Source organism: Hakea prostrata, chromosome 2 (genome assembly GCF_041222555.1).
Source record: "Hakea prostrata isolate BN-2017 chromosome 2, UWA_Hpros_2, whole genome shotgun sequence".
Taxonomy (NCBI): Eukaryota; Viridiplantae; Streptophyta; class Magnoliopsida; order Proteales; family Proteaceae; genus Hakea; species Hakea prostrata.
Window position 1 is genome coordinate 68,894,080 of NC_142601.1, and position 13,484 is coordinate 68,907,563.

The following is a 13,484-nucleotide window of genomic DNA, read 5'->3' on the forward strand; positions in this document are numbered from 1 at the left end:
CATACCATGCTGCTGAAGTAGAAACCAACAGTGGTAAAGTAGAATGATAGCATTCTATAGAAGTCAAAACGACGCCCCAGCCGATAAACATCACGGCTTAGTGTTTGCTCTCCATTTCCATTCGCTACCTTAGCTTCAAAAAGTGAAATTTGATTCATTCCTACATCCCGCCCCTTTCCAACTTGTATGTATTCATGATGAGTAACATAGCCCCCACGTAGAGTTGAATTAAATCCTGCATAAAGGTACACATATTAACTATCTCATGACACCCATGTATCTGTACTTGTTTAACGTACAAATGGTTACCTGAATACTAAGTATATATAGCATATATATCCTCCATAGAATATCAGGAAAAAAATAGATGTAATAGATGCTACTAATCTGTGTACTAGTTATATTAAGTAATACTAAGTTTTCTTTCAGTATCAAAAAAAAAAAAAAAAGGTTACCTGAAAATATATCTTCACTCAAGTTAATTGTTTTAGAAGCTTTGCTTATGCCACCCCTTGTCAAGTGAAAGATTCTGTCAAATATATCAGGATGACCATAATGGAACCGCACCCTGATAAGCAGGAAAAAAAGATTAATCTGCAACCGATAAGAAGAATCCAAAAGGGGGGAAACTATTTAAATCCAAGCTTAGTTAAGAACAAAATTAATTTTCAATACATGCTTAATGTAAACAATCCAGAATCTTAGCCAGCACCAGGTAAAGAAAGAGAGATTGATGGAGAAGAAGAAAAGTAGACAATGGGAGTAAAGGGCTGGGCGGTAGAATGTATGTTCCAACATACCAGTCAACCCATTTGTTAATGATAAACTTAAAGGCAATTACAAAACGAATATAACTTCGACTAATTAAGCCTAAAGCCTAAATAGAAACATAACTAGACTAGGGCACTTATAACTAAGGATCTAACACCACAAGGAAAACCACAATAGAGGGGCTCTCCCTATCATATTACATGAACCGAGATATGGCCAAAATTTTGGCCATCTTGGCTAAAACCAAGTACTTCTGCCTGGAAGTTTCGGTTGCCAGTTTTGGCCCAGTTTTTGTTGGTTTTTTGACTTGGATTTTTGCATAAACTATTTAAAGCATGATTAACACAATGGAAGAGGTATTAATGTGATGGTGTCTCACATATATTAGATTTAATGTTGTCTATCATACATAGATACTATGCTTTTCAAATGTATAGAAATTAAATTTTAAAACTAGAAAATTAAAAGAATACTAGCACTCCTCCAACAACAACAAAAAATTAACAACATACATCATGCTCCTAAACTAATGATATATCAATTTGAAAATAATTTGATGCATCAACTATCAAGAAATCAAAAATTAGAAAAGAATACACATCCCTAAGTTTAAATGATGTTATTTCCCACAATCCACCAAAGTAGATGTTTGTTGACAAAGGAGTGGAAAGAGTTGTGGAAGAAAGAGGGAGTTGAACTCCCAAAAAATGGGTTTTTGGGGTCAAAATCTCCCAGGTAGTATCGGGACAAGATCTGCGAAATGTGCAGATCTCGTCGAAAGCAGGTACTTAAGTCATTTAAGATGGACAGAGATGATCCAACTCATCTTGGTTTACTCGGAAACTGAAATTTCATAAGAATTTTGGGGAGATTTGAATACTGGTTACAAACATAAGTATCATTTTGAGTAGTTCTTTGACGAAAAGCATCATATATTGTGTAAAAAAAAAAAAAAAAAATTTAAATCAGATAAAGCAAGGCCTTAAGACCACCATCTCTATATAGCAGGAAAAAAATCCCTATTTTCTACCATATATTGAATTTCGATGGTTGAAACCTGAGATCTTGAACATTAGCAAATGGTAAGAGGATTGAAGGACAGACTTAATCAACAAAAATTCTTGCAAAGGAAAGTGGTTTACCCTTCTAAAGCTGAACTTCTTGTGAAATATGATCCAACATGTGGGAACAATGATGACTAGTCAGCCCAAAGGCAAGGCCAAGATATTTTATGGGAAGAGAGCTACTGGAAAACCTAATTAGGCAAAGGAGTGAGGCTTTATCAGCCTCAAAGACCCCTTGACAAAAAGACTTCAGCTTTCAAAAGATTGATACAAAGATTCAAGAGGGATAACATGATGGAGGCAAAAGAGGGTGAGGCTTCGGAGATGATCTCATAACCATATCCAAAGGTGAGGTGGGTGAAGTTAAGATTCTTCGATATGGGGGAGATGAGGAGTTGGTCAATTTTGGCCAGGATGCTCTCAGAGAAGATTCCAAGGGCAGGGGGAAGAGGACAGGAGAAAGGAGGTAGCCTCGGTGGAAGCCAACCTTTTAAGGAAAAAATCAGCAGGAGAGCAATTAACAGTGACTGAGAAAAAGCAGGAGGGAATGCAGAAATAGATCCAATGAACAAAGGTAAGGGAGAAGGATGTCAAGGTCAAGACGTTGCAGATGAAATCCCATCTCAAGGACAAGTAGTCAAAAGCTTTGAGGAACATCAACTTTCATGAGAGCAACAGAGGAATGTAATCATTCAAGTTGTGTTTCACTAATATAGTGAACCATTAAAAATGACTCCAAAATTTAATGTTTGAACTATCAATCAAAATTTTGATTGACAGTTGTTCTTGGCGCAAATCTGTTCTTGATACTGATTGGGGGTTGTTCAGTCCCCAAATGATGATGAAATCAGCACTACTAGAGTCACTTTTGCCAATAGAAGCAAGGAATCGCAAGGAATCAAGTCATGAGAGATTGGACCACCTTAAATCAGCTCTCAACAAATTTGTTTTGCGATAACGTATCGTGTTATGTAGTTTATAGGGAATGCATCAAGCTCATCAACATTTTCAGGTCTGTTAGAAGATAAGCACAAGCATCCAACCAAGAAAAAGAAAAGAAGAGAGAGGACAAGAAGAAAAAGAACTAGAGAAGAAGGCTTTACTATTTAAAATAAAATAAGTCCAGTATAAGGGCAGAACTGCCCCTCAATTAGAAGCATACAGCACTTAACACAATTCTACTTATATCCCTTATAACAAACGCAGATTTACCCAAACTACCCCTATCATAGATACTTCAAAAAGGTCATTTATTGACCAGAAGAGAGATTAAAATGCCCTAGAGCCCACGTCAAGTTTGGATGGAGCGCAACTTTCACAGATGGACGGCCAAATCTCACTCAGTAGATCAGATTTGGAAAGCCATCTGTAATGATGTTAGTTTGAGGATTTCCTTTTTGTTCCATAAGCCACTTGTAGACACCCCAAGGAACAGGCACATTGTTGTTTCCTAGGGTCTTGATAGCTCTTTACTTGTGCCCTCCACACATTCTTAGCCTGTTTCTTCCCCCACCCCCACCCCCCCTTGTACTTTCTTTCCCTTCAAGGTGTTTATAATATATTTTTATATCCATCCCAAAAAAAAGTTTGTTTTGCAATCACAGATCATGTTATGTAGTTTATAAGAAATGCATCAAGCCTATAAACAATATCAGGTCATTAATTAACATGAAACAGTGAGTCCTCCTTTGTCTTCTTTCTTTTTCTTTTTTTTTTTTTTTTTTTTTTTTTTTGGGGGGGGGGGGGGAGTGCGTGAAGGCAGATGTTTCCAGGGATAGATAAGCTCAGGTCAATATAGAACACAGTGCCCGCAGGACTGAAAATACAGCTACTCAAACATGTCACAAAAACTCAAAATAGAGAGAGAGAGAGAGAGAGAGAGAGAGAGAGAGAGAGAGAGAGAGAGAGTTAAGACAAGGCTGCTATTTGGATTGAACAGCCATCTTAATATGATAGTGAGTCCCCTCAACAGACAAACTAATCCAAGGGTCAGATATTTTGTAATGGAGTTTGGCAAAAATAAGAAACTGAAGGAAGTGACGGAATTGGTAAATACAAAAGCTGAACTTAACTCCAAATCAGTAGATCAGATGATCATCAAATTAATTCACAGGAACATAATACAAAAAAGAAATATCGTTCACCAAAAAGACAAAGGGAAAATTCTCAGGGAAAGGAGGTGAGAACAGGTGGCGACAGAGAATGGTTAGGAGCTGAGGGAAAAGAAGGGGAGGTGTGGACAGTTTGAGGAGCAAGGAAGCTGGCAGATGATGGAGACAGGTTGACTGGATGGGGAATTTCACAGTCCTTAGAATTTAGCAGGTGAAAGTAATTTGTCACGATATTTTTTTTTTTTTTCTTTTATATATATAAACTCTACTACAAGGGTGTTTAAAACAAAAACAAAAAATAGACTACGTACTAATTTCACATAAGCGGCTTGTATGTACCTTTGTGTGAGAAACAAACACAACACTACAAAAATATTCTTTTCCCATGTTTTCACATCTATTTTCTCCCCTACCTGTCAATAAAGAATCAAAGATTGATATTTTTACCTTAGAGGATTTGCCAATGTACGTTGCCCAATAGTAACAAAACTAGTTTCCTGATTGGACATGAACCAAGCAAGCGATGACACACTAGAAAATGGAAGAAGACAACACATGTTAGGCCATATCCATGTAAAAATATCATACAAATATTTCCCTCCATGGTAAAATGTTTTTGACAGATTTCTGTAAATATAAACAAAACTAGCCTTCCAGTAAAAATATGCTCCCGAAGGCCCAATATTGTGGGCTTTCGTTGGTGACGTTTATCTTTCCGCAACTCCTGCAAAACATTCCTCATTTTGAAAGCCTCCTCGAGGTAATTATCCTGAAAGTAGTTGAAATAGATACAACAAGCATGAGTGTCTTCATCAACCTCAAAGAAGAAGATTTATCTGGACCAGACAAATATTGCTGTCATTCTAAGGAGGTGAAAGATATTGACTAAAAGTAAAATTAATTAATCTGCATTTCCTTGACAATATGGACAAGAAGTACAGAATGGAAAATTGCAGTCCTAATAAAAATCAGACAATGAGAGAGAAAAAAGAAAGGAAAAAAAAAAAACAATTTCATAAACAGAATTGGACTCAAAAACTGATCCTGGCTCGACTGTATTCAAATAATGTCACCTGATTCATGTCTATGGTCTGGAGAGCTTCTCCACGGGTGAAAATTATGGCATGATTTTGATTTTCGGGCTTCCCTTCACCAATGACGGTTGGAGGACCTGGGAGCTTGATGCGGTAAATTTCCTAACAAGAAATAAATAAATTCATGTTTAAGTAGAGTAAGAAGAAAGATGGACCTGCATCATAGAACGAATATCAAATATTGAACCCTAATAAATATGTATTAGTTGGGGGAAGGGGGAACTATATAAAATTCAATGTATGTATGATATGATAGTGTTCCAACCTTCAGGATGTAATTTTGAAATCATAACCCCTCACTCCCAGGTTCCATGCTTGTTTATATTATTTTCTCTATTTGAGAATAATAGGAAGCAAAGGCTTATCCTTAATTATTCTTTAAACTAGTTACTATAACAATTTCTATCCTTCCACCTCTATGGCCCCACCCCACCAAAGAGAAATGCTGAAACCAATGTATTCAACCAGGTGAACTCCAAGAAATTATAAGCATCTAATCATATGTTGTCCTCTTTCTTTCTTCTCTTTTTTTTTTTTTTTTTTTTTTGGGGGGGGGGGGGGGGGGGGGACTGAAATCCTATTTATCACTTAATAAGTTGGTTTTTGTGGATATCCAATAACAAATTTCATAAATTATTCACTCTGAGTTGGTTCTGTGAATTATAAAATATCACAAATTATTTGATCTAGAGTATTGTATCGCATCCAACTTCCATTTTATCAATCTTGAAGTAGCAAACCCCACTTAGTTGGGACAAGGCTTAGTTGTTGTTCGATTTGGATTCTATTATTGATTCTATCTATCCAAAGAATATTCAAATATTTTTTGGGTAAATAAAAATATCATTACCAAGCCCCAATAAGGGGGAAAGGTGATGCAGGATCCAAGACCAAGTGGAAGGCCAAGAGAAGGTGCTAAGGTTGCTTCCCAGCAGCACAGATAATCACTTAGTTTGATGGTCAGCGGCAGAATTGTAATTCTGTCCACCTTGAGGGCATATTAATAAATCTTTAAATTCAGTCTTTTGGACATAAAGTAGGCCACAATTGAAGGGTCCCAATCAAAGAATGATTATAAAGACCCATGAATACTAGTATTTCTAATTCCTAGATAAGACAGTATTTAATTTTAGTTAGAGGCCAGCTGGGAATCTAAATCAGATTAGGTTGCCTGCATAGATAAAAAGTCCCTCCACTTGAAGGGGAAGACCCAACTTGATTATTGATTAATAAAGCTTCTCAGATTCAAGTATTCCTCTTGTGTTTGCTGATTGCAGTTGTGATTTTGTCCAATTTGGTCACTGAGGATCCAAAATCAAAGAAAACTTCTAAGGTTCTAACGTAAATCAAGCCTAGACTCTTGCTATGGCTGAAACTTTATCCTCCTTATTCCCCTTTTTTTCCCCTGTATGACCCCTTCCCTGGTCCAATTCCTTCTTTCCACCCTACATCATGAAACTTTAACTCCACCTCAATCCTTTTCCTTCCATATCACAACCATTATACCACCCCTATAGCCCCAACCTTTGATCCATTGCAGCCGAAGCTACCCAGCCGGACCCCAGATCTTTTGCCTTTCCTGAGCTATTTCCCTCCAAAATCAAGATTCTTTATAACTTCATATTCCACCACCCAAACCTAATGAAACTTGGTGAGCAAGGCCTAGACAGCCAGCTCTGGACTCGATCCAAGTTTTATCACATTCCCACATCACTAAGACTAATAAAGTTATCTCAAGAAACTTACTCCACATTGGCACATTCACCCCATATACCTCATTATGCCAAACCCAGTAAACCTCTCCAAAACTATCCCATTCGACCTGATAATACCCATCTGAAACCATCAGAGGAATTTAGCCCTAATTAGATCACAATCACAGGGATTCCACTCAGAGACCACCACATAAACCATAGCCAAAATCATTAATTTGGGCCTGAAGCTAGCCCCGCTTTAGAGATCTTGGAAGATTGGTCCTCATTCGATTGAGACTACATCAAGAGGGGGGTGGGGAAATTAATAAAGAAGAAAGATAAGTGGAGAGGGAGAAAAAGGGGGGGAGGTTTTGGGGAAGTAGACCTATAGCTAGCCAGAAGGATGCAAAAATGAAAAACTAAGGCCCCAAATAAAAACAATATGTCTGTTCCTCAGGAAATCTGGAATAGAAGCGTGAGGTAGCACCTAAAGTTCCACATTAAAACCAAGCTTTCCAGATCAAGTCCAGTCATATAATTGGAGGTTCATCCCATAGATTCCTCTCCATCCAAATATGTGAAACCGCTGTTCCTAACAATGAAGAAACCCACTGATCAACTATGACATGAATCATATGATGCCACCGGTAGCATGTACGATTGATGGGTTGAGTAAGAAAAGATATCGTCCCTTTGAGCAGGACTCTTGCACGATTACCAAAATTTCCAAGATTTCAACAGAAATTTCTGAAATTTCAATATTCCAGCCAAAATTTCTGAGATTTCAAACAGAAATATGAAGTAATGAAATTCCTGAATTTACAACCAAATTTTAGTTTTCCTTATTTTTCAGTTACATTTCATTTTGGTTGGACCGAAATCTTCGAAATATTTTCATCAAATATATTCAAAAACATGGTTGTATGTATGTAAGGACAAGGACTATGACTCATTCTTACCTAACATACCTTAATTGTAATCCTTCCCACAATAAATAAATAATACCTGTTTTATTATAGTCAAGCCAAACAATCCCCATATTCTGTTTAGTGTATTAAAAAGGGTAAAAGAGAAATGAATTGCAATGAGACAAGAAGAAATTTTTAAAGAGAAATAGACCAAAGGTGTTATGGGATCTGTAGGCCAAAAGGCAACGTGAAGATATCTCAGAATATAAATATGCATAAATAATGGCCCTAGACTTGACAATACAATATGCTTTAGGGGGGAAACTGGGCTAACACATGTACTAAAGTTCACAACAAAAGTAAATAAATAAATGGAACATGAAGAAATTCATGGGGAACGCCAACCAGAGTGCAGAAGGCAAAACTCAAAAAGATACATGAAATAGTGTCGGCAAGTGGAAAAATCAATTTAATAAAGCCATTAGAATTACATATATGTATATATGAGATGTCAAACTGACAGCATATGCATAGATGTCAAACTGACAGCATATTCATAGTTGTCATGGATTTCTATACTTCTTTTGCAGTTTATCCAGCCTAGGATTTCCATTTTGTTTTCATCATCCATCCTAATTTTCCTTGCGGTTATAAATAACATGGGAAATCCATCTAGCTGATGAAAATCTGACCCTCAAAAGTGAGAAAAAATAGAGCAGAAACAGGAAACAACTTCATATGGAACACAGCAACCAATAGAAGAATATCCAGCATGACCATAATGCACTATAACTGCCAACCTTCTACTAGTTAATCAATGTTAAACCAAAGGCAAATCCATGATAGTCCCATACCTCATCTAATTTATCCCCTCCCTTGAGGAGAACAGAGTAATAAACCTTCTCAAGTTTCTTATTAACAGTCTCCTCTCTCTCATCAATGTAAGCAACACGCAGTGATGGATACCTGTAAATTTTAAGGATTGAGAATGACAATTGATCAAAATTTGCATCCCAAAAAAGAACCTCCAGCATTATATCAAAAAAAAATTCTTTATAGCTTACTGTAGCATGAGATTTAAAATGTTCTGGTAACAACTGCGGTCACGAGGTTCACTGGATTTTTTCTGTTGGCCATAGACCTGACAGGAAACAACATAGGTGAACTTCATATCTGCAATAGCTTGCGATCTTGCAGCTAGATTTGTCTCCTCTCTATAGTCTAAATCCACAGCCCGGTAACCACCAAAAATGTCTGCAGAAGCAATGGCCATAAGATGAGGTAAAAATGGATCGTATATACATATCTATACACATCATCCCTCTGGAAGGTGAGGAATCTGTGGCAAGAAACCACTTACCATGGTCCCCAGCCATGTCCAGGAAACACTGAAGCTCAAGTGCCTGCCTATAATACATCATCCCTCTCACTGGATAAAGATTTGATGATGTCAAGTCAAGGTAATAACACAGGGAAAGAAAGGCTGCAAGAGTTCTGCGGCATCCAAACCTGTCCTAGAAAGTGTCTGGCCTCTGTAAGATGCCCAAAAACGATTTAACTCCATCGGACGAATACCTTCCATCTCTTCTTTCGCAGCATCACCAGTCTTTTTAATTCGTTCCTGGAAATTACTCCATTCATCTGTAGTCCCAGTGAACACATGATACAAAATAAACCCTTGATTGTATCCATACGAATTCCAGTCTCAAGAAAATTACAAGTTACAACACATTAAACTGTTGCAGGCATTACCAGGATATATTTTCTGTAGGTAAAACAATATCGAAATTCCATCCTCATTCTCTTTCTGAAGTTCCTCCTCAGAATAGAGGACATCTTCCTTGTAATAAGGTGTCAACACACTATACCATGGAGGAAGCAGTAGATATTAGAACAAGAACACCATCCAGTAATTTCCCACCAACAATTCAGAGCTTCATAAATCAAAAGTGCTTATTGGTGAAGGTGCAGATGGAAAGTATGTTAAGTAAAAACCTACTTAAATGAAGTACATCTCCAGCTATTACGCATGTTGAAGTATGCATAAGAGACTGCAAAGACAATGCAAACTAAACAGGAGAGAGAAATATTAAAAATAACTAGCCAGTAGCCAGTGAACTATGCTTTATGTGTTTTTACCTTTTGTTGGTAATAGAGAAGTTATGAATAACCAGGAGTAGGAGGTGACAGTTTCTCCATCAAGCTTGTCATCTGTGGGGTAATCCAAGGCATCAAGAGAATATTTTCTTTTTTTCTTTTATTTTCTTTCTTTCTTCTTCTTCTTCTTTTTTTTTTTCTTCTTTTTTAAGCACCACCTACATAATCGTCCAAAATAAGGTGGTTGGATATCTAGATCGGCCTCCAACAACTAGACTTCCTTTAGTGAATAAAAATCTATAGCCAAAGACAAAAGACCAGGGCAAGAATAAAAGGGGGGCGGAGAATGTACAGGGAAAGAGAGAGAGAGAGCCCCCCCCCCCCAGGGGGTTGTTTAGACAAGCTCAAGGGTGGAGAAAAGAACTATCTAAACCCCAGGTAACAACAAAAAGCTTGTTCATTGGCGTATTAACAAAATGTTTCTAGGGAAGCAAGTGGATTTTGGAGTGGACATCAAAGAAGATGGCTTTCTAAATCATGCCTAAAGTGTGGGATTTTTGGAATGGAGAGTCCACCTTCTAAGGTTGCATTCCATCCAAATATGAGTGATAGCAGAAACTAACATATGTTTCCCTACAACAGCGGATGGCATCATCCAACAAGGTCATGCTAAGCCAAAGCCATTACCTAGAAAAGGGGAGGGGTGCCTGCCATCAGACCAAACAGATATAAGGCATTTATGCTGGACAGAGAGGACAAGGGGAACAAAAAAACAGATGGTCGATGTCTCTGGGGCAATTCCAACATAGGGCACAGGTAGGGCTCTCTAATATGTTTTTTTTATTTGGTAAAGGCTCTCTAATATTAAAGCTAGGGAAAATTTCAGAGACACCCCAAGATATATGGCAAAGAGCATAGACACCCCAAAGATATGCCACAGTGACATAGACACTCCAAAAATATGCCAACGTAACATAGACACTCCAAAATATCACCTAAAAGTGCACGAAAGTACATTCCCTTAGCATCTTCTATTAAGTCATCCTTTTCTATTTCATGGTATTCAAAATCACCCTTATTGGTTGTGAGATTGCCTTATTGCCCTTGAAGAGTCGAAGAAACTCAACAAGAAGCCCTTGAAAAAAAAGAATTCATAGCTCCTCCACCACCTCCACCAGCAGTGAAGGAGGAAGAGAAGCACACAGAGGAGAAGAAAGCCAAGACACCCCTAGAGAAGGAGGATCTTGAAGCCTCTTTGCAACTGGCTCCAAGTTTTTTTCTTTTAACTTGTTGCCCTTCTTACTGATCTCTGCAAGGTGTTCTTTCCACCATTCTGCTTCTTCTTGTTTCCATTCTTCCCACCCTTGTCTTCTTTCTTCTCAAACTTCTTGGGAAACTAGGTATCATTGGCACTCTGTAACTGATCTCTCTGCATTGTGGAATTATCCATATTAATAGTTGTTCCAGGTGAGCTTTTTCCCCCCTTCATCATAATTGACAAATCAAGCTTCCAATCCACTGTGTTACATAATATATACTACACAATTCACCACTTCCACCCTGTCTTCACCACCAGTCCTTCGCCGTAGGAGATGAAACCCTCTGATGTGAAGGGAAGCCCACTAAATTTCCAATTTTCCTCTATTTTTCTGAACCCTTGAAGCCCAGAAGACTCAAAAGCTAGCAAACCTTTTCACTCGTTGGGGATTAGAAATTGAAGCAAATTACACCCAATACAGCATAAGATATCTGGAGATACAAGAATCTATTGAGTTAGAGAAAGAAACCATCATGAGAAAATGATACATGAAGCAAGATTTAGATTCAGTAAACTTCACCATACCCACATATCTTTAATTTCTCAGTCAAAATTGGAGCTATATCAGTGATATTTGTAAAGATTGAGTTTTTGCCGGAGCTATGGGTGAACAAATGGAAGTTGCCAAAGATGACAAAACTCAGGTAAGTGCTATGGATCATACAAAGAAAAATGGGTTGGTAGTGGTTTATATTGAAGATGAATAAATTGTACTTTTTTCTTTTTCTTTTTTTTTTATTTTTTTATTAGTAAGAGGATATTATGGGGTTTTTGTATGACATCGTCATTTAAATACAATTACGGGTATATTTTGTCATTTCTTCGACCCAACTAAAGGTTCTAATTGAAAACAGAGCGATTACCAAATTATCATAGTTTTAGGTTGTCTATGTTTTTTGCCACATATCTTGGGGTGTCCTGAAATTTTCCCTTAAAGCTAATACCAGGGGGAATGACCCCAAAACCAGAGTATAGAGGTCCGAGGGACAGGAGAGGTTTGGTTCCTAATGACGGAGCATTGACGGCTGAGTTTGTCACCAACTACATGGCGAAGCTCAATAAAAGCATTATTAAAACGCTATTCTTAAGAGAGAACAGAACTAGTCTAACTCTAATCAACTCTCTCCCGTAAAACATCAAGGCCACACAAAGGAACTGGATATGGTCAGTTAGTTACTCCCAAAAGTAACAGAGCTTTGCTCAGTTTATTTGAGGCAAAACTTCCATAGGGTGGGCTCTGATAAAACAAACTGGCAAAGTCATTGATTACTATGCATTTTCCTTGGGGTATCCATAAGAGATTCGTGGGGAAGCATACGCAGCTTGGAACTGACATCAAAGAAAACAGTTCTATAGAAGCCACAATCACAAGCTTGCCAGGGGTATTTTCCCATTGTTCTCTTAATATGACCGATTGGGGGATATAATTTCATCATTTTGCTCTCAAGACTAATACATGGCATGAAAAGGCTGATATTATTGTATCTGTCAACTTTTTGTCCAAGCCTGAGCATCATTCAGTACATGGAAGAATGAAAATTTCATTGTCATGGCTGCAACATAATTTTTCACCCTCCTGTATTTTTAGCTCAATTTTGTTCATCATCCTTCTTCTTTTGGCTTCCCCTCACCCCCAAAAGTGCTGGAAAGTGCACGGCTTTCACCCATGCTCTACTAAGGAGGCTTTATCCAGAATCCCAAATACGCAACCCATATTTCCCACTATATAACATCAGCTAAATGGATCCTAGTTAGCCCTTCAACTCCAATCTAATACTATATATGAATTTCATAATTTAAAATATAATATATTCTAAACCAAAGAAGCAAATGGCTTATCTAAATCAGTTACTATCTTGATCATTTACTGACTTATATAATAGGTGCAAGATGTACATTGTAATGCAAAACCAGATTTTTTTTATTTTTTTTTAATGAATGAAACTTTTTTTTTTGGGATGAATAAAGAAATATATAAAAGACAACAACGCCAAGAAAACAAAGGGAGAAAAGGGGGGAGGGGAAAGCAAGCCCCTCACAAGGGAGGCCTAAAGGAGGAGGTGAAACTCCAGGCACTAAAAATTAGCCTATTCCTAGGAGAGTCAATCACCCGGGGATGGGGAATAAATAAAAGTCTAGAAGAGACCTCAAAATAGATAGCCTTCCAAACCATATCAAGGGATCGAGATTTGGATGACCAACACCAAAGATTTCACTCCCACCATAAGTGGTGGATAATCGCACCAAACACTAGCTTGTCAACTCAGTCGCAAAGAGAGAAGCCCAGGGAAACTCGCAAGCACCAGGCCCAATCTCAAGCAAAGCCATAAAAGAGCCTCGACCTAGGCCAAATAAAAGCAATCCCAAAGAGATCAAGAGAAAGGGCATAAGGAGAAAAGGTGCTCAAGGTCTTCAGGATAGTTCCAA

At 37.8% G+C, this 13,484-nt stretch overlaps 1 protein-coding gene across 1 annotated transcript in view; it reads right to left on the minus strand.

The window, feature by feature from the left end:
* Nucleotides 1-13,484, minus strand: part of LOC149026056 (callose synthase 7-like) — a 62,969-nt gene that overhangs the window by 2,753 nt on the left and 46,732 nt on the right. Inside the window, exons 29-38 of the mRNA XM_089146289.1 lie at nt 9,395-9,504; nt 9,152-9,283; nt 9,003-9,071; nt 8,707-8,896; nt 8,497-8,608; nt 5,020-5,142; nt 4,597-4,715; nt 4,394-4,477; nt 456-568; nt 6-235 (exon numbers count right to left, since the gene is read on the minus strand). Of these exons, the coding sequence (XP_089002415.1) occupies nt 6-235; nt 456-568; nt 4,394-4,477; nt 4,597-4,715; nt 5,020-5,142; nt 8,497-8,608; nt 8,707-8,896; nt 9,003-9,071; nt 9,152-9,283; nt 9,395-9,504 (1,282 nt within the window). The remainder of the gene's footprint in view (nt 1-5; nt 236-455; nt 569-4,393; nt 4,478-4,596; nt 4,716-5,019; nt 5,143-8,496; nt 8,609-8,706; nt 8,897-9,002; nt 9,072-9,151; nt 9,284-9,394; nt 9,505-13,484) is intronic.